The 22,307-nt window shown below is 28.3% G+C and overlaps 2 protein-coding genes across 2 annotated transcripts; one reads left to right on the forward strand and one right to left on the reverse strand.

The window, feature by feature from the left end:
- Positions 1-1,452: 1,452 nt before the first annotated feature.
- On the forward strand, positions 1,453-8,577 carry Meng (serine/threonine-protein kinase meng-po). Its single transcript, XM_074243385.1, has 2 exons — positions 1,453-1,736; positions 6,685-8,577. Exon 2 carries the CDS (start codon positions 6,685-6,687, stop codon positions 7,858-7,860), a length of 1,176 nt encoding a protein of 391 aa, XP_074099486.1. The 5' UTR covers positions 1,453-1,736; the 3' UTR covers positions 7,861-8,577.
- Positions 8,578-18,876: 10,299 nt separating this feature from the next.
- On the reverse strand, positions 18,877-22,062 carry Zuc (Mitochondrial cardiolipin hydrolase zuc). Its single transcript, XM_074242210.1, has 3 exons — positions 21,756-22,062; positions 20,838-21,028; positions 18,877-20,723 (listed from the first exon to the last, which is right to left on the reverse strand). The coding sequence occupies exons 1-3, from the start codon at positions 21,989-21,991 to the stop codon at positions 20,515-20,517; spliced, it is 636 nt and encodes a 211-aa protein (XP_074098311.1). The 5' UTR covers positions 21,992-22,062; the 3' UTR covers positions 18,877-20,514.
- Between the last annotated feature and the right edge of the window lie 245 nt (positions 22,063-22,307).

Raw genomic sequence — 22,307 nt, forward strand, 5'->3', positions numbered from 1 at the left:
CGTCCAAAGTTATTACCCGTGCTTCAGAATTTTAATAAAGACTTAAGAATATTCAGGATAAATTTTATCTAAAATCTTCTCAAGTTTTCATTAAAATTCTGAAGCAGGATCGAAAGTTTTACAAGTGTGCTAATTTCTATCTACAAATCAATTTCAAATTTGGATTAATCTCAAAATTAATGTACCTGATATTCCAAACGTTTTTGAGAAAGAAATAAAAAAAAAAAATAAATTTTCTTTGAGAAGCTGTACGATGTTTTGATCAACAGAGCTTCCAAAATCGGAATACCTACAGGGCCAAGAACTAACAATAAATACAATAATATTTCACGTTTAGAATCTATTGTATTACTTTTTTCAATCTTCGTTATTTATTTCTGTTCTTTTCCTCACAATCTAATTGTAATAATAGAAAACCAATTCAATCAGTTATATTATTAATCACCAATTATTTTCAGTTTCAGGGGAGTCAAGAAATTATTTGTTTTCGTCCTATTGCTAGTTTTCGTCTTATCCCTAGAATGACGGCGCATAATAAATTGATTACTACATTAAAGTTTGCAGCAAAAACTCCAAGTAATATTTCAGAATTCTCAAGACTAAGAAAAAAATTAATCGATATAAATTAAAATCATTCACAGCTGATCGGTAAGTGATAATTTAACAATACTTAAGCATGAAGAATTCTCTCAAAAATAAATGAAAAAAAGCTACCCTCAAGGAGTTCAATCCCTCACGAGATTATCATCTAAGGGTTGTTTTCTCAAACAAAATCGATGGAGGATACCTAACACGACGGTAAAAAAATTAAATAATCTATTTGGAAGGGTCCAGATTACCCCGATAAGTCTTAAGTGGTCTCACTTGACTATGAATATATTTATTATTTACATTAAGGATTTACGTAGTACCCGATCCTATAATGATAACAATGAATGGTAGAGGACATAAAAATTAAAGTCAATGGTGGAAAAAAGTAAGTAATCGTAAAAAAGAAACGATCCTTCAGGCTTTTATCTGAGCGTTTTAAAAAAACAGTGACGCGACAAGTTGTTAAATAGTGAACAAAGGTTCCCTCGATGACGTACCAATTTACGTCACCGATAATCACAAGTACGCTTTTAAGGGTGTTTATAATGTAACGGAACAGAATGTAGTGTAAGAATGAAGTTAATAATTATCAAACAGCCGGAAAATTCTTCCCTTCCAGTCTACCGTAAGGGTTGAAGTACGACCCGGGGAAAAAAAAAATCTGTTTTGTTTTTCCATATAATGGTTTTTCACTACGTAATAAAATACGATAAAGATAATAGCTCGTACGTACATAGTACCGCCTTACTCCTCACATTTGTCTATAATCTTTCCACGTCTGCGCGGCCCCATCAGGTCTATAAAAGCAACGCTGGTCGTTGCAGCCACTCCAGACGCGAGATATACGCGTATCGCTGAAAATGTAACCAAGTTGCGGAAAACAATTCACGTAACTTGACTTTAACTCAACTCATTTTACGTTCTCAGTAAATTTTTAAATTTTAAGTTTATTTAAGTTCAACCCCAGTGAAAACTATCGTGTTTTTATTTAAAAAAATATCATGTAATGGTTTTTTAACAGTGTTAAAAACAATCAACATCATTTTTATTTATAAATATTTTATTATAAATAATTGTTGACAAACTTTTGGTTCCTGACGTTAATTGCTGTCACTGGGATCTGCATTAAATCAGGGGATTAAACGGTAAGTTAATATTTATTTTTAAATTAAAAATCAAACGCATTTTCCGGTGCATTTGTTTAACGAACCGGCTTTTATTGACACTTTACAAGCGTCATTACGTATATATATATATATATATATATATATGTCGGTAATTTGTTTTATTATGAACATGTTATTAGACGTATGTAACTACTACACGTGCGTATAGCCAAAAACGCGTGTAACTTTTTTAAACAGATTAAAATAGAGACTTACGGACGAATTGCACTAGTCTAAATAAAATATGATGCCTGAGAATTGTTTCACATCATGCATAATAACTTCATGAACTTGGATATTTACATATTGTTATTATTTAACATTTCATCGCATTTTTTAATAAGGTAATTCTGAAAATAAAACCAAGGATGAACATCTATTAAATCAATGCCTAAGCACAGGAATTTTATACATAAATTTTTTTTTAAATAAATATTATTAAATCAATTTTTGCGTGAAATCAATAAAACAGTATTCTGCGTGATCCAGTGACCCACAAATAGGAACTTACAATTTTTTACAATACATTTATGAAAATATTAACTTAATTCAAGGAAAAAAATCTAACGTCAAAAAAATCATTTTTTTAAGCAGGAAAATTCTTTAATTAAGTAAAATTTAGTTGAAGCAAGAACAAGTTTTTAGTTTAAGAATTTTTTGGTCTATTCAGAAGGATTTAATTTTTTTAAATAATACTTTTGGTTTGAAAAATTCAAATGATAATTTGATATTAAGAAAAATTTTACTTTTTCACAGAAATCGAAAATTTTTGGCTTTGCACTGAAAAAAAAATTCTTGACTTGAGTGTGTTATGTAAAAATTATTTAATTTATGATAATTAATTAATTTTACATTTGAAGTGATTAACAGTATTTGGTCCTAGCGTGTTAGACTAATAGACCGGGAACTTCCGAGTTTTAATTTATTGAGAATGATAGGTTTGATTGAATAAATAGTTCGTTAGGTAAATTTAATAAGTATATTATTTAACTAAAAATTGGTTAAGTTATAAATTCATTACAAATAATACAAAAAGGTGAAATCTAATATTTTCTTTCATACAATGCGGTTTCAAATTGTTAAAATTTACAAATTAATAATTTTAAATTTTACCTGGTACAATTGGTGAATCTTGTTCTTTTTCTTTTCGTTAATTTAATTCACTTCACAACTTTACTTTATTTTACAATTGGTTGTATAAAAAAAAACAGAATTAGTCGTAATCTATTGATGATGTTAACACTAGATAGGTCAAAACACGAAGAGAGCGAACACCCAGCAGCTTCCCGGGTCCGAGATTTTTACGGGCCCTCCGTTGTCAATTGGAGGGAGAATTGAATACCCTCTCTTCGGATGTGTCGGAAAATGCTGCGGTGGCGGTTTCCCCGTATTTTGATGTACAAGTATAGATCACAAGTTATCTTATTATACTTGTATGCTTTTACCTCCTACACATTGTACAACGATACTCTTACTGGTACACTTATGTTAATGTATAGGCGCATCTATACACACACAAATGCACACGGAGATCTTAATGTTACTTGTTGTTTAACATATGAAAATTTTTGAATATTAACATTTCTTAAATTAATTTAATATTTAAACAATTTCTTCGAACGATTTTATCAATAATCGGATGATTTCTTTTTTGTGATCGATAAAAATTTTAATAAACAATTAGTCAATTCCTTTTAATAATTAATTTGTAACTTTTAATTTATTTGCTTTTAGTTTTTAACATTTACTAATTGTTCAATTTGAAATTCTTATTTATTATTTTTACCTTAAATTATTTATTATTCTCAAGACATTATCTAACTAAATTTATTGTAAAAGATTGTTTAAGAAATTTTGTTTATTATCATAAAATTATTATTTCTTTTGACTCATACTATATTATCTTCTATGCCTAATATTTGGACAGTAATGAAAGTATAATGATAAAAATTTCCCAGTCTGAGTTCGAGTGCCGCAATGTATTTAAGAAATACCTTTGAACTCTCTGGATATTTTTTCCTAATGTTTAAACTCCATTTATTTGTTTGTTCCGGTTTTGTAATCTTAAATGCATTGAGGTCTCAGACTGAGCATCTAGATAAGGGACATGAACTCTAGTTATTTTCTTATCTGGTCTACGAACAACGAAAAATTATGACGGTCTTCAATATTATATAGAAAAGATAAACGTTATAAAAAAATATGTTTTACATAACAGTGTAAATTTTTTTGGCTCAAGAAAATATTAAGAAACATTGAAAATTTCATTGAATGAAGTCAAAATTTATTGAGCTAAAAAAATTTCTTCTTGCTCCAAAATAACTTTTGTTTTTCTTAAAATTTTCTTGACTCAAAAAAATATTTAGCAAGAAAAAATTTATTTTGGATAAAATAAAAATTTTTTAAACTAAAAAAATTCACTTTTTTCAGAATATTTCTTCTTGCTCCGAATCAATTTCAATTTTCAAAATTTTCTCAGTTCAAATAAATTTATTTCTGTGTATTTTATTTTTCTTATCACTTTTATCAGTTAAAAATTATTAATATTTATTTAGCCAATGACCTACTTTTAGATTCAAACCTGAGTTACGACAAAAATTTTATTATTGAAAAAATTAACGCTCCTATATACACTTCAGAGTACGTTTGAAAGTTACATTATTTACATATAAAATTATAGGTCATGAAAGTACTTAGTTGTTATTTCTTCCATGCGAAACATACCGCAAGTAAAGTTTCTGTAAATGGAGCATCACTTTTGTTTCACCATCCTAAATCACAGGATTAAAAAGTAGTGTAATCTATGAGAATCTAAAACCGTAAAAATGTCAGATAGAAAAATATAAATAACAAAAGTTTTCGCGCTGGAAGTAATGTTGAAAACAAATTTGATACAATAATAATTATTTATGGAGTCCTTGCTATTGATTTTGTCAGAGTGAGTTTTGAATTTAATATTACGCTGCCAAGAATACTATTAGTCTATTACTGTATAATGTCAATAAGGTTCCTTGATTAACCCATCAAGTGTAAGAGTATGCCAACCATATCGTCGTTGTGTACTTTTAAAAAGAAGAGTGTATGTGCGTGTATGTAAAATAAGAAAGAAAATACGAGTATAATATATGAAAAACTGCCTTTGGAAATATTCCAATCAAGTGTGTTGACCACTTGCCAACTTAATATCGATTCTTATTCCTGTTATATTTGTATAAAAAAGCTCTCTAAATTTTATCGCTATTGCTATTGTAAATTAGTCGACACTAAACATTAAATCAATTATTACCCACATCAATCAATTATTCTGCAATTTTCACAAAAAAAAAAAAAAAAAAAATTATTTAATCGCTGAACAATTATTTTCAAACTTTTTTCTTTTTATTTTTTTATTATTATAAATACAAAAAAAAATAAATCCTTGGATTTTAATTTATGAGAAAACTACTGATATTAAAATATTCCAGCTGTGAATATGGATGAATTTTTTTACATGATAAAAATAAAAACAAACTTTTAATTGAATTCGCCTACGTACAACCCACGTTAATAATAATAAGGAAAGCGCTTCGCCGGCAAATACCCTATTTGTGAAAAGTATCAGGTATATAGAAAGAAATATATAGAAACTTCATAGCTTACAATGTTATGTTATGTATCGAAGATGCATTACAGAGATAGTAAAGTTGATTTGAAAGCCCTCTTACATTAAACTTGAAGAAGAAATACAGACAGAGTGTCAGAAGAGCAGTGTTATAGTGTGACGAGTATACATTTCTGTCGATTCTTTACACAAGCATCACGTCGTTCACTGCTGTACTCTGTGATGCTGTATTTATTCTCCAGGAAAATTATTTTTGTCTTTATTCCCTCTCTCTCGCTCTCCCTCTTTCGGTACATAATATAAAAGAAGCCTGCAACACTCTGGACACTGAGGCATTATTTGCGTTGCGTTTGAGTGCCGCTTATATTTTATTATTATTATCTATAAAAAAATAATAGCCCCATTATCTTACGATTCGCCGTAGCAGGTGTTACTTCACTTCTGTTTCCTATGATTATCTAAGAAAATCTTCGGTAGAGATATTTTTAATTTATCAACCAATTTATGAGCAGTTATCAACGAGTAAGAATATAAATCGTGATTTGACTAATTGTGTCAGCAGATCATTAAGTTTTTTGTATTAAAATTTATTATTTGCAAATTTCTTAAAACTTCATCGAATCAATAATTTTTAATAATTAAAGAAAAAAAATCAGAAGATCTTGATTTTTTATTTTTAGCAAAATCTCATAATTTATTTATTTAGTTTTAAATTTGAAGAGTGACAGATTTTAATTATATACAACGTTAATTAAAGTCTACAGATTGATATTTGTCAAGAATAATTCCGGAAGAGTTTAAATTTTTTATAAGATAAGTGTTATCACTTGAATTATGAGAGTATAAAATCAAATTTCAAGCTTGCAAATTATTCAGATTAATTAAACTCATACCTCTGACAAATAAAATTTCAATTAATATTCTTGCAAGCTATAAAAATGATTAGATAATAATAATAATAGTAAATAATCTTTCTTCTGAATATAATATTGAATTGATGATTGTCAATGTTGCGTGACCCAAAGAAGCAGTGACGCAACATAAATTGACGTAAAGCGATTATTATCTTGAATGCGTTCGTAAATAAATGTGTAAAAGGGAAATATGATGGATATTGTACGGAAAGGGGATAAAAAGAGATAGCTTAAGAGAAAGCTTAAGCTTAAAGTAATTTTACCTTTAAGGTCAAAGGATGACGCACAGAATAGTTTTATTTAAAAAATATACATATATATTACATTTTTTATGTGTAGTATAATTTACTATATCAGTAAAAAAAAAAAATCCAATAACTTAACAAGCTTTTTTCTATTTTTAATTTTACAGATGAAGCTCCACGAGAAAGAGTCAAGCATTCACAAGGTCCAGGAAGTGGTGCTGGAGGAAATAGACCTTCTTAAAGAGTACAATGTTGAAAAAACCCTCGGCGAGGGTAGTTTTGCCAAAGTGCTTCTGGCGACTCACCGTAAAACACAAACACGTGTCGTGCTAAAAGCAGTTCACCAGGAATTAACTACGGAGAAGGATTTTTACCGGGAGTTTCATTATTCGTACCACTTGAGTCCGCACCCGAACATCCTGAGTTCATATGCAGTGGCATTTAAGGCTGAAAAATGCTTCATATTTGCCCAGGAGTACGCGCCGTTTGGTGACCTGGCAGGTAATGTCAAGGCTGGAGGTTTAAATGAGGACGTTTGCAAAAAAATAGCGGGTCAATTAGCTTCAGCGCTTGATTTTTTGCACTCAAAACAGCTGGCTCACCGCGACGTCAAGCTTGAGAATGTTCTGGTGTTCGCTCAGGATATGTCAAAGATAAAATTGTGCGACTTTGGGTGCATTAAGCGGGAAGGTACGCTGGTTAACAAGATACGATGCACATGGGTGCCGTTTTTACCTCCAGAAATCCACGAAGTTATAAAAAACGAGCGGTACACTTGCAAGCGCAGCGCTGATTGCTGGCAATTTGGAATTGTCCTGTTTGTTTGCCTAACGGGAAATCCTCCCTGGCAAAGCGCTGACCCCATTCAAGATCCAGACTACTCGTCATTTCAACGATGGTTAAAACGACGTACTACCAAGATTCCCGGCACATTCCGTAGATTTACTCCCCGTCTGCTACGTTACTTCAGACGAGTCTTCGAGCACAAGCCCGAGAAACGCGCTGTTGTTACGGAGATAAACAAATATTTGAAGGATACTTGGTGTGTCAGTAAATTGAGCCACAGTGCAACCTCAACCAGTGTTGAGGTCAGTGACAATAACCTCATACCCAGACGCGGTGATAGTTTGCTGTATTTAGACACTATTGTTGACGAAAGGTTGAATATCGACGAGAATAAAAATAAGTTACGTAAATTATTGAACAGTTACGGGCTAGAAACTGCGGTTGATCAAAAAGTCGTCACCAAGAGGATTTGGGAGTGGGTTATGCAGTGCGATTCAAATATTGAAGATATTCACCATCAGCACCTAAGTTCTGCGTACGGCACTGAAGCCATGTGAGACATGGTAAAATCTTCCAGCGAACCATGCTTGAAACCTCTTCATGAGGTCAGACAATTGAGCTTTACTACTCTACATGTGCCAGTTGATGATAGAAGCTTACGCGCGGCGTCATTGACTTCTCAGTACTCGCCCGTGTAAATATTCTTCCTGTTTTAAGCGTCATTATCATTAATTATTTTTATTTTTTAATTATTAACCCTTCACTACCTAAGTTATAAGAATTTTACTTAAGCTCGGTTTCAATTTTAATTATTATTTAAATTCAAATGGAAAGACCACTTGAAATTTTTTTTACCTTCCGAAAATTTCATATTTTTTAACTGTTTATTAACAAATTACTTATTTTCATTATAAATAAAAAAAAAAAAATTTTTCTTTTTGAAGAAGTTGAGCCGAATAACGTGAGTACTGAAGAGTTAATTAAGTAGGATATAATACAAAACTGATGAAAATTTAGAAAAATAAATTTTTTTTTCAGTTTATAATTAAATAAAATTTTTAAAAATACTTTGGCGATTCGCACTAGATCTCACTGTCAATAGCAGTTCTCACAAGTGCTCGTAATAATTATTTCAATATATTATTCCGTAAAAAATGAAATTGACTTTGATTATGAAAGCACGGATCGGGGAATTAAGAGTCAGTTTCTGACGTAATAAAAAAAAATGCTACTTAATTTTTTTTTTTTTTTTTTTTGATAATGTAAATTAATAACTAATATGTGCCAATGACTATCTTTAAGTATGTATAAGTAATTTTTTAAAATTTTGTTTATATTTTTTAACAATGAGACAATCGGTGTAAAAAATGAAATATTGTCATGGACAATAAGTCACATAGTTATAAATATATTATTTTAAGGCTTAAGGAAAAATCCACGTGGCTTTTTGTATTTATGTATGTTTATTTGTTTAGATAGACGATTGATGATTATAATTTAGACTAGTCATAGCTCAATGAGGACCATGCAAAGTAGATTGAAAACAGTGTAGGTTTATATTTAAACAAATATTATTAATAATAATAAATATATGTATAGCTGATTGCACGTTAGAATGAACGCGTTACCACGCAAATATATTCTTGTAGAAATTTATGTAGATTGTATAATACATGCTATATATATATATATGTGTGAAAAATAGGTTTCCGGAAACTGTATGATTTGTTTATGAGTTTATTTATAAAATTTAAAAATTGAGTGTAAATAAATTGTTGATACGACGATAAGATATCAAGAAGTAGAATAAAAGTGCACTACGTTGAAACTGAACGTCTTGAATTGACATATGATATATATAAATTCACACACAACAGCCAAATAAATATAAATTTAAAAAAGACTGATTCAATTTGTAGTGGGTAAATTTATATTTATCTTTCTATAGAAAAAAAATAATCGATTTTATTTATATTCAAATTACTTAATAATTTATTCTTAAAAAAAAATAAAACAAACAAAAATATGAGAGTGATTTATTTATTTTATAAAATTGTGCTACTCTACATACAGGGAATTTATGAAGTGTAAAAATAGCGAAATAAATAAAATTGTAAACGTATTTTATAAATAAATAAATTAAGATACTCGTAAGTAGTATCGATCTGTCACACCTCATGGGGTCCAAGAATATACTTACAAATTTTTAATACCAATCAAATTATTTATTTATGGTCAATAAAATGTATGAAAGCCAAATTAGAACGTTCAGTATCAACGATAATAGTAATTATTATTATTTTTATTTTATTTTAAGTCTTCAATTTTTTAAGGGGGGTATATTGGCTTAGGAGCATGAAATTTTAGGTAATTTTTTAAGTGCCGTAAAAAAAAGGCAATTAATATTTTTAACATACATTTTTTTTATAATTTTTTAATTTTTTTTTTTTTTACATAAAAATTTACAGTAAAAATATTGATTGCCTTTTTTTGCGGTACTTCAAAAATTACCTGAAATTTTATGCTTCTAGACCAAAATACCCCCTTAAATAGACGGGGTAAAATGGAAAGACAGTTTTTAAAATAGTTATACGTCTAAATGTCAATGCAACAACTCGGACACCCGAAAAAAATTTTTTCGAATCATTTTTTTCGGTTGTAATTTTATTTTTTTAATAAAAAATAATTATTGCTTTAGAAAAAATTTTATCAGAAATTCTAAAGTATTCAGTTTGTCTTACCAAACCAAAAAGTAGTCAATTAAAACAAAACATAGGATTAAATAAAAAAAAAAAATTATCTTTGATAATACGGGTGTCTAACTTGATTTGCAAATAATTTCAATAATTTAATAACTATTTCAAAAGCAATGATACTCTATTTTATCCCGGTCCAGTTTGTTTGGATAAGTGAAAAAAAAAAAAAACATAGTATTATTTGTACAAGTCTATCAACAGTGTGTATAAAGATAAACGAAATAGATGATAAATATAAATGACAAATGTAGTGAAAGTACCTCTACTTGTAAAAAAAAAAAAAAAAAAAAAAAAAAACAGGTACTAAAGTGATAGCGCCCTGGACCTATCCCGAGAATTAATATTCTATTTCGCCGATGCAAGTAAGACGCCTTTACTCACCACATACATGTACAAACCTTACATACAGGCTAAGAATAAAAAACGAGGAGACTTGTGTGAAAAACCCCATGCTATCGAGGGTTTCCCCGATTAAGTCGGATTAACAACGCATTACTTTATAAACCAGTGATTAGATGTCAGGCATCACAACCACGACTTTAAAATTTATTTAATTAATTTATTATCTAAAATATTTGCTAAAAGTCTAGCCGACAAATATTAAATACAATAAAAGTGATAGTTAAATTAAATATACATGTAAATGTTTATATATGTTGTGATTATGTAATAATTGATCAAACCGACAAACCTGTTGAAAGTTTGATCGGTTAATATGATGAATAAATGATTAATAATAATAAGTAACATGTCTGCGAGAAAAATAAAAAAAAAAAAAAAACGTTTTTATATTTATACGTTTGTTGAAACGATCTCAAATAACACTTTATTTTTTAAGGTACGCAGACATAGTTTATAACTAATTTATGCAAATTATTCTAAATATAATATTGTAATAGAAAAAATAAAATAACAAAATATCTGTCACGTCATGTTTTGTATATATTGAATTAAATGATGTTGATAATAAAATAAAATAAAAAATTTAATTAAGTAAATTTATTTCTTGTATTTAAGACACACCCTTTGCTAGTAGAGTAAAACCGTAAATAGCAGAGTAATAGTAGGAGCTAAATAATCTGGAGCCAGTCAAGCAGGCAAACCGATCGATCGACTACGTGTAAGTGAATTACAGAAGATGAATAACTATTTAAATTGAGTTTACCAAAGGTCAAAAGGTGTTTAATTACGGTATTATCTGGGGATTTATGGGAGCTATTGATAAGATAATTATTTTTTAAGTACTTAAAGATCGACGGTAGGAGGCAACCCTTGAATGACCGAGGGTGACTACTGGATAGGAGGCGTTTCCATGACTACGGAGCCTAGATACCCGGGGCTAGAATCCCGACCTCACCCATCATTTCCCACTATATTCATTCGCGAATTATGCTCTTTACTTCCCTATCCGAAAATAACACATCGGGTATAATAGCACTCAAAGTATTATCTTTTTGTCTGCCTCATTAGAATAAATTACCCATTAAAACTCAAAATATCTCTATTTGCTTTCTTCAATCTACGAATTCTAATAAGTTTAAAGTTTAATTAATCCTTGTTAATTACTCTACAACCTGACCTTTTACTTATAGTACTCTACTACTTGTTTGTTTACCAATTTAACTTTCCGAGTTTTAACTTTGAAGATTTTTTTCCGGTAAAAAACAATTTATTTTGCTATTATTACGAATAAGGAAATACATTTAGTGTCCAACGGCTCATAAATTTTATTTGTTTTTGTTGGATGTAATATTTCAATTTTTATAAAATTTTGTTACACAATTAATTTAAAAAGAATTTTTTAATTTTTAAAAATAAATAAATAGATTTATTGATTGATATTTTTAAATTTTTCTGACAATTAAAATAATACAAAATTTATTAATGTAATATTGATAAAATTGACTCTGTGCTCAATAATATTCATTGCAATTAACTATATACTAGCTTATTGACATTTTTAAAGATATAAGCTCATCCCGATGTTACACTCATCAAGACCTTTCATTTGAGTACCCACATGTACTTTTGATATATTTTTCATATATACATATATGTAATATATATAAATATATGAAAAATTGATGTGGGTATTCAAATGAAAGGTCTTGATGAGTATAACATCGGGATGATCTTATATCTTTAAAAATATCAATATTTTACAAGATACAACGTAATTTCTTAATTATGTATCTAAAGATAGAGCTTTTTTCGAATGCAGCCTAAATACTTATCATAATAAATTAACTATTAGTGAGAATGATATGGAACCTTGAAAAGGCACAACTCTAGATCAAGATTTTTCCAACGATACCAAATTTGACCACAAAAACCCATTTTATCATATAAATATACTGGCCACAAAATTTTGCCTATTCTCTTAATAATATAGATAATTTTTTTTGCTAATTATTTTATAAGGTAAAAAAGATTAATTTAAACACTAAAAAGTGTGAAGAAATCAATAGTTTTTTCTCTCGACTTTTTTTCCTGGTACTCATTAGCGAGTTTAAAAAATTATTTTACCCTTGTAAACTTTGTTATTTTAAAATGAAATAGCTCTTAAGCTAATAAACAAAAGTATTTTTAAGCGATTGCTTCGAATTGTTTCTTTTAGAGGTCATATTTTTTTTTTTTTTTTTTTTTTAAATTAAATTGAAACTTTTTACTATCCAAAAAACTAAAAAAGTTAGAATATAAATTTGAATTAAAAGTAATGAAGGGTAGTAACATAAATATTTTATAATCTATTTAATATTTCACCCTTGAAAATAAAAACGCTAATTTAAAAACTAATGAGGAAATAAATAACTTCTAATAAAAAATAATAAATATTTAAATTACTTGAAATAATTATTTTTTAAAGCCATTTACTTCCCAATGTACTTGATGTATTTTTAAATAAAACCCAAGAGTAATAAAATCTTATTAAAATACTCTTGGTACAAAAAGAAAACAATCAATAATTACCAATTTAAAAATACTCAAAAATAAATTTATCGTTTAATTTTAACAGCTAAGAGATTTAAGTAGTAGTAAATTTTGGGTAAAAAAAACAATTCCGCGTATTTACTCGCGAAGAAATAGCTGATGTCATCTAATTGAATACACGACGACAAGCAAACCAAGTGAAGAGAAAAGCGGTGGCTGAAGATTCCAGGAAGATAGTTAAATATATAATCCTCGGATACGTTGATTTTCTTGAGACCGCTCGAGCGTGTTATCGCGAAGCAAGCTTGGCATCCTGAATACGCCTACACTATTTAATCAAATTTAAATCAAATAATCATACAATGTACATTGTAGAACCAAATATACTCGACAACCACGCAAAGCATCATACATCATAGTGCATTTCCCTCAGTGTTTTGTGTTCATCAAATCCGGTATTATTATAACACTCTAGCTTGAATATAATAGACGGAGAGACCCGACTACCAACAATACAGAGCTTTCAAATTTAATCGTGTATACACAACGCAAATTTGAATTACTTCATAAATCTCTCTTACACTTAGCGAAAAAAAAAAAAATAATTATATATTATTTTGGGAGATTTTTATAACCCCAACTCCAGCTGTAGGTGGTCATCGACGCCCAGGGAAATGACTCTATAAAAGTTTTATTTTTATTATCATCATCATTTAATTATAATAATAATTATAAAACAAACAAACAATTTTAAAGATGAGAATCACTCAGAATTATTTTACGACTGACCAAAATACACAAAAGTATCGTATATATATATATATATATATATATATATATATATATATATATATATATATATATATATATATATATATATATTTAAGCAACAGCTAAGAAAAAGATAAAAGACAAGGCTGCGAAGAATTAAATACCATATATACATACTATCTGTTATATTATTGTCACCGTAATTATTGTTATTATTACTAAAACTTCTAAAACAGTTGTACAGAAATCTATTTTAACAAATTTTATTTGGGATTATTTCTATAATCAAACACCGAGCTATTATTAGCGGTGCTATTTTGACCCGTCAACACATTATTGTAAATGCGTTTATATTAATCCTGATAAATTTAATCCTACTGAAAAAAAAAAAAAAAAAAACTTCATTCGATCAAGATAAAATTCTATTTAATACACCCACTGGAATTTCTTTTAAAAGAAGAAATTTTGAATTACTTGGAAGGAAAAATCCGCCGATTATCGAGCACTGATCCCACGCGATTTATTTATTTTTTCGCAACATCAAACAGTAATAATAAAAATTGCGACTGATACTTGGGATAAGGATAAGGATGAAGAAAAAGAAGATGAGTAAGAAGAAGAAGAAGAAGTATTTTAAGATGAATTTCAGCACCTAGCAGCACTGATGATATGTAATGATAGAGGGTAGTAATTGGTGCTGGTGGTATTCGGTTGTACGTCATAGGGGATGATAACAATATGATCGATCCACCAACGTGTTGAGGTCCAACGGCCCATCATCTATTTTGGTAACATAAAATACTATTTATAAATCATCATACGGACAATGTTCCACTTTACTTCTATCAGTCTACGACCCGGCATCTTGCATCGGTTGCGGCAATATTTAACCACCCGACGTGATGCAGTCGTGTATTTCTGTTGGTGGCCGGTCTCGTTTTACGACGCTGCTTTATTCTACTGACGTCAAAGATCCGCGGAGACTTACTGGGTACCAGCGCCAGGATACCACCAGCTTCCCAGATATAATACCAATTCGGTGACAGAATTCGATTTTCAAAGGCCGTTCACTCCTCGAGTGAGTAGAGTTCGTTGGTGGTAGCTGGTTCTTCCATGTCCGAGTTCAAAATCCTCAAACGTAAGATGCCTCATCGTCGTCATCATTTCTACGCATGCATGTTTATATTCGTGTAGATATAAATATTTTTGATAACAGATGGCCCGGGCTATTCTACAAACATTTATTGTATTGTCTATGTCTGCACATACATAATATGATACCGATAAATTTTGATTTATTGCTTTTTTTTATGTTTTTATTATTTAATACACTAAACTGTCCAAAATATAAATTTATTCCGTTTGCATAATTTTTATTTTACTCGATAAAATATTTTTTTCACTTGAAATTTTTTTTGATAATTATTTACAAGTGCACGGAAAAAACAAGATGACACTGGATATCATCCCAGATTATACTGCGTGATATCTGGATTATACTAATTATAATCTGGATTATACTAGCTACTATCTGAAATTTTTTTTCACTCAGTATAATCTAGTATGATATCCAGTGTAATATCGGTCTTACCGTGTGGGATCCACCATTCTAATTATCATTTTTTTTAACGGAATTTTTTTTTTGAAAATTTGGATATATTTATTTTTTAAATATATTAAAAAATGAACAATTAAAAAAAAATGATTACTACAATTTTAACAAATTTATAAATTTTTTAAAAAATTGTAACATTTAATTTTTTAGAAAATTGTTCTTTTTTTTTTTTTGGTATTTTGCAAAAAAAAAAATATACATATTAAAAATATAAAAAAAAGATAAAATAGAAATTTTATCCAAAAACTATAAAAATTAAATGTTTCAAAATTTTTATCAGTTTTAAAATTATTGCAATCAGATAATTCGGGTCGTTAAATAAAAAATTATACTCAGTAATGTTTAATGATAATTTAAAAATTAAATTGCGGTTTAGTAATCGTTGAAAATAATTACGCAATCCAGCGGTTATATCAAGATATTAATTAACGTAAGGTCGGCGGTTCGAGTCCACTTGAGAGTTTTAATTATAAAAATAAAAATAAGCGTAAGATTATAAAGCAAAGAAGATGCTATTTATTAAATTTTTTTTTTTTTTTTATATTAAAATTAATATCAAAAATAAAGTTATTGTTATCTCAAGGATTATATTATTGAAAAAAATAAAAATCTATAAAATAATAGCCGATGAGCTGTATTTTATAATTAGATTTTATTTAGTCCGATTACATCGGCTAGGAATATTTATCTAGGCCACTAGGTGTTAAAATGTGTCACCGTGATGTGTTGTGATGCTGACGATGATGCTCTTGCGGGAATAAACATTAAGGACGGACGTTAAACGGAGAGCAGATAGACGATTGCCAGAAAATTTAGACGTGGACACAAGCTCTGAAGAAATGATGCGTTTCCATGATTGATAGTAATACGTTTTTTTAATCATCAATAATCTCAAGTGACTTACGAGCGCTAAACGATCTCGATGAAGTAAACGCAAAAAATACACACCTAGGTTTCATTTAATTTTATCTCCTGCTCTATTATTATAGTCTACAATATAAATTTATAAATATAAATAAAATATAGTTAAAATTTCTGAGTAAAGCGGCTTAAATTAATCTGAATGCAAAATCAAAAGTTTGAAATAAAAAAAAAATGAGAAATAAATTTTAGTGTACAGCTGTGCTCAAGAAGAGCTGACGGTAGACAGGAAAAGTAATGAGAATTTCCTCGGTTTTGGGTTTCGCTGAAAAAAATTCATAGCGGAAAAATTTACACATAATAGATTATTTTATTTATTTACATCGTAAAAAAGCTTTTAGATGTTTCCAGGAATTAATCGTTATGTTTTAATGTCATATGTGTGGATGAATTTTGCCAGAAAAAACATTCATTTTCCGTCATGACAAATTTTATCTTTTAGTGACTAAATCTCAGCCTCAGCTTTTTACTTTATTCTTTTCTTTCTTTATTCTTCTTCCTTATATATTTCAGTACATATATAGTTATTTACATTTTGTATGTGATGAGCAAGTAAATAAATAACCCGGAGGCAATGACCACCAGCTCTATAATTTTCCTACCAAAGTTAAACCAGACGGAATTGATGACAAGCTACAACTACTCACACTATTATTGATCATCCTAATGATTATTATTAAATATATACAGCGTATATAATGAGACCAAATTAAATGCAAATGGGCCACATTTTACCATCTTAAGGGATGATCATGATGATCATAATGATGATGAGATCTAGAAAGTTCTATTTTAAGAAGGGCTCTTGCCATTCGAGGGTTGCGCTTGTGCTTATAAATCTAAAAATATATATCTTCGTAGAATAAGTGTAAAAGATGTGAGTTTTCTTTTACTTTTTTTTTCTCTTTATTTTTTATGACAACTGTTTCCTGTCGTTATAAATATATATTCAACTTTAGTGGAGTTTAATTTAATTAAACGCGATTAAATAATGTTTTTTTTTTAACGCTACCGCTGATTAAATCAACGCCTCTGACTAAATATCGCGTTACATATGCCATAAGGTCGTATAATGAAAATTCTGTTTTTTTTCTAAGTCCAAAAAACTTTTTAGTTTGAAAAAAAAATTTTGTATGATTTCATTTTTGAAACACTTTAATTACTTTCATTAGACATCACAGGAAATGCAAAAAAAAAATTATGTATATAACTTATATATTCAAATAACCCAATACAAACATTCTTATCTAATCTCATTATTTCTTCCGAGACGACAAGCTTTCACTTGCTCGGATTTATTGATAGGAAAAAGGAAAAGGAATATCCGAAATTGGAATCTGCTAAGTATGGGTTTCGTGAACAAATAAATCGAGGCTTACGATATAAGCCACTCGTTCTTATTCAACTTGATATAAAACTTTCTTTATGTAATAATATTTTGAAAATTTCTAATATTAGATTGTGTGAAAAGTATATTTTGTATATTGCTTTGTATAATATTGCTATAAATTCCTTTCTGCGTTATTCAAATTTCTTTTAATAAATCACTTCTAAAATACCATATCATTTTTTTTTTTTTTTTTCAATTTTTTTATGGACTTATTAAAAATGTTCAATATTTTTTTTTTAATCTATATTATTAAGAGAATAAGCAAAATTTTTTGGCCAGTGTATTTATATGATAAAATGGATTTTTATGATTAAATTTGGTATCGTTGTATCGTTAATAATATAAGTATTTAGACTGCATTCGAAAAAGCTCTATCTCTATATACATAATTAAGAAATTACGTTGTATCTCGTGAACTATTGACATTTTGAAAGATATAAGCTCATCCCGATGCTACACTCATCAAGACCTTTCATTTGAGTACCCACATCAATTTTTCATATATTTATATATATTATATATATGTATATAAAAAAATATATATATTAAAATGCATATGGGTACTCAAATGAAAGCTCTTGATGAGTGTAATACCAAGATGAGCTTATATCTTCAAAAACATCAATAGTTAAGAAAGTACAGTGTCATTCAACAAAAGTCATTATTTAATAAAGCAAAATTTTATAGTTTCATCAATAATATTTTTGTAATAAATTTAAAAATATCACTTAATTATTAATTAGATCCATAGTAATAAAAATCTCATTTTTTTACGAATAATAATTTGTTCAATATTATTAACCGCTCTAGTTTTAATTTTCAACTTAAAAAAAAAAAATATTTATATTAATAGTTTATAAATTCTATTTAAAAACAAATTCACCTGCTCTTGATTTCTTTTCGTTTTGACATTGAGCTTATTCAATATATACTTTGAATAATACTCATAGAAGTTTAACAAATTATTCATCTAAATTTTTTTTTTTGACCGAAGCCGCTTCGATTTGTCAAAGAATAAATTATCAACATATTTAGTAGCTTCTTAACTATGACATAAGGGTTGATCCAAAGGAAAAACATTCTACAATTTTATGTCGATATAAATTTAGCCTTTGCTTATATTTTTAGCAACGTTTTTAAGACCTAAAATTATAATGCCCATTAATCATTGCTTAAAATGATAAATTTATTAATTAAAATAAATTGTACATAAAATAACACGGTATCAAAATGATAAACAAGATCCAAGTAATTTAATCCTTGTGCAAGTTGACCAAAGAATAATGAGTATAATACATATAAACTATATATTAAATTTCATAAGAGAAAGTGTAATAATTATAAAACACTGAGAAATAATAAACGATTAAACGAGTCTACGGATAATATAAATTTAAATACTCAGTGGTATATGTGTGAGGGTAATCTTATATCTTATATCTTATATCGCAATAAAAATCCAAATGACAAATATCATTTTGCGTTAAAAAAAAAAAAAAAAAAAAAAAAAAAAAAAACAGAGTTTGGTAGTAGGACTTTGGATGTAAATGTTTAAATTTTAACATACACGTACAGAGAATTGAAAAGGTGAGCGCGGTTGTGAGAATCGAGGAGATGAAAAAACAACGGGAGGAAAGGAGTAAGCAAGTGACGTCAGGATTGTCATGGCAACACCCCCAAAGTACTCAACAGTATATTCACAGTGTGCTGATTGTAGAGTTCATTCTGCTCTCATCGACTGTAAAGAAATCTGGCATTAGGAATAACCATCCAACTTCCATGTCCATTACTATTTAAACAAATATATTAATACAATACAATATAATATTATATTATATTGGTACATAAATATCAGCGTATTGAAATGTCTTTTTAGAGTTAATCAATTATTAAAAAAAATATTAGAAAATCGACCGCGCTTCTTTCAAAATATTAATTGATTAAATACCAATTAATTAATCAATATTTTTACAAATATTACGCATTAATATTTAAATGTTTTTGTAGTAACCGTTGCTATGGTAATCGTTGTCATAGTAAGATCACCATAACAACAATAAAAAACGTCACATAATTTTTTTAATACAGTATTGCTATTTCTTCAATTATTTTTACGCTCGATAAACTCAAAAATAAGCTATTAAATTAATGGCTGATATATTTAATATAGTTATTAATAACAAATCGTGTGGGTATTTTTGCACGTACATTTAAACACAAGTAACCCACGCAACTGGCCTATGTTTACGCGAATATTTTTCAAGTTCATCTCGTAATACTATTATAATAATAATGGACACACATTATTATGTCGAGAAATGATTTTCAGATCTTTAAATTACTTAACTTGTACTAAATATATATTTATCAGTATTTTATCAGATTACTAAAAATATTGAGGTAAATGTACCAGTAACCGGTGATGCTGAATATCCGTCTATTTAAATTATATCAACTGTTAAACACATTTTTAAACACATTTATAATTATACTACATCCGTTGGAATAGGAAATTATATTTTATTTTTAATTTGTTATAAATTTATCATGATTCACGATCCAGTAGTTATTTAAACTCTAATAATTAATGCAATGAATAACTGATTAGCTTTATAAAATATTAATCCAAAGATCTAAAAATTTTTATTTAAAATTATATTATTTATTAATTTAAATGTTATGAGCGTAAAATAGATAACTAGCGCGTTGGCTTGATATATTTTATGTCAGTTAAAACGAGTAAAAAGTTTGACTTTTATCTGATATTTGATGATAATTTTCAGTACTATTATTAGATAAATGTCAGAATTATTTTCATAAGTTTGTTTTACTTCAGTTTTTCCCATATTCTGTCAAACTCGTCATTAAACGGTTCGACGATCTGCTTCTGGTTAGTCATAATAATTCCATCGTAGTTACCGAAGAAAGCTTGCATTGTCCAGTTAGTGCTCCCGTAAATCAAAGTATGTTTATCACTCACTGTGAATTTATGATGCATTAATGACGCCTTTGATCGTTGTATCCTCACTTTAATGCCTAATAAATCAATTTACAAATATATAAACTCAAATATACACTGTACTTACTCACTTACTGAGTACTTAACAAGAAACAAATTTATTAACTGGTTTAATAACCGTCGAATGTTACCTGTACGTCTCAATCGTGTCAATTGATCTCCACATGCTGAATTTTCCGACATGCTAGCATCAGCGATAACTCGGACATTAACTTTCCTCTTGTGAGCACGAGAAATTGCGTTTATTATCTCTTGGCAGGTTACGATATACATACAGACATCTAGGGTCTTCTTTGCGTTGTCCATGTAATAGATTATGCGACTGGAACATTATAATTTAATGTCTATTGTTATCAATTGACAGGTGATATAATGTGTCACATCATTATCATAAATAGAAAAAAAATGATATTGAAATTGAGGCACCTGATCATTTTTTAATAAATAAATTATCGTAAGATAAATTTAGTGATAAAATTCTATCTTTAGAAGCTTTAAAAATTTATCAATACAATTTTTAAGAAATAATTTTCTAGACTTAGTTTATTTAAAAAAAAAAATTAAAAAAACTGTCTGATAATTTCAGTGGCATACAAGAATTGAAATACTCAAGCTAGCCGACGTTTTTAATTTTTTTTCATTAACTAAATTAGAACAAAAAAAATTTTTTTAATTTTTAGATGTCGCCTAAATCTTTCAAAATGTCAATATTTCACAAAATGAAAGGTAATTTGTAAATTACTGACATTTTTAAAGATATAAGCTCATCCCGATGTTACACTCATCAAGACCTTTCATTTGAGTACCCACATCAATTTTTCATATATTTATATGTATTATATATATATGTATATATGAAAAATATATCAAAAATGCATGTGGGTACTCAAATGAAAGCTCTTGATGAGTCTAACATCGGAATGAGCTTATATCTTATCAAATGTCAAAATTTAAAATAACTACAAATGAAAATTAAGAAAGTCGTTTTCTTTTGTCTGATTATTTTTTTATAAAAAATTAAAATAATAAAAAAAAAAAGGTTAAATTACTTGATACAATTAATTGGACATCTTGAACCACATGCTTTCTTCCTCGACGCATGTGATCGGCAGCCCATAGAATCTTCAGCAAAAAAAAATACCTCACTTATCAATTTATTATTTTCATCCTGCTCTTCTTGACATGCTTTCGCTTTTTTATAACTTTTCCACAATCTCCAGCATAATTCTGTAGTAAGTACTCCCACTCCAGTGCAAAATGTTATTGAAATTAATCTGTTAATCATTTTTAACAATTAATTATTGCGTTGCAATTGTTAGAAAGAAGCTTCGAGTCAATCAGTTAGTCAATTGTTGTGTTCATGAATCAGAAAAAGCGGGACATCAGCGTACTCTGCAGTGGTGCCAACTATTAAAATAAAATGTGCATAAAAAATATGATAAGTTACCGACAGTAGTTATAAAAAATTGTTTACTTAAAATTTTGAATTTTGGCGCTAGTGTTTCAAATTATACCTGCGCACAAGTGTTGAGGATTACGAATTAAACCAACTGGCGTGTGGTCCTCCATGGGACTATAGTCAAAAAGGGAAAAAGGACGAC

Source organism: Cotesia typhae, unplaced genomic scaffold (assembly GCF_013202065.1).
Source record: "Cotesia typhae breed Kobodo isofemale line unplaced genomic scaffold, CoteBio_Ctyphae contig_4, whole genome shotgun sequence".
Classification (NCBI taxonomy): domain Eukaryota; kingdom Metazoa; phylum Arthropoda; class Insecta; order Hymenoptera; family Braconidae; genus Cotesia; species Cotesia typhae.

What these genes read in the sequence shown, in the direction of transcription:
- Zuc (XM_074242210.1), bottom strand. Translation starts at nt 21,991, where the DNA reads ATGATTAACAGATTAATTTCAATAACATTTTGCACTGGAGTGGGAGTA. An exon ending in TGTCCAATTAATTGTATCAA is followed by an intron (nt 21,029 to 21,755) that starts GTAATTTAACCT and finishes ATAATGTTCCAG; the next exon opens with TCGCATAATCTATTACATGG. An exon ending in GACACGATTGAGACGTACAG is followed by an intron (nt 20,724 to 20,837) that starts GTAACATTCGAC and finishes TTGATTTATTAG; the next exon opens with GCATTAAAGTGAGGATACAA.
- Meng (XM_074243385.1), top strand. Translation starts at nt 6,685, where the DNA reads ATGAAGCTCCACGAGAAAGAGTCAAGCATTCACAAGGTCCAGGAAGTG.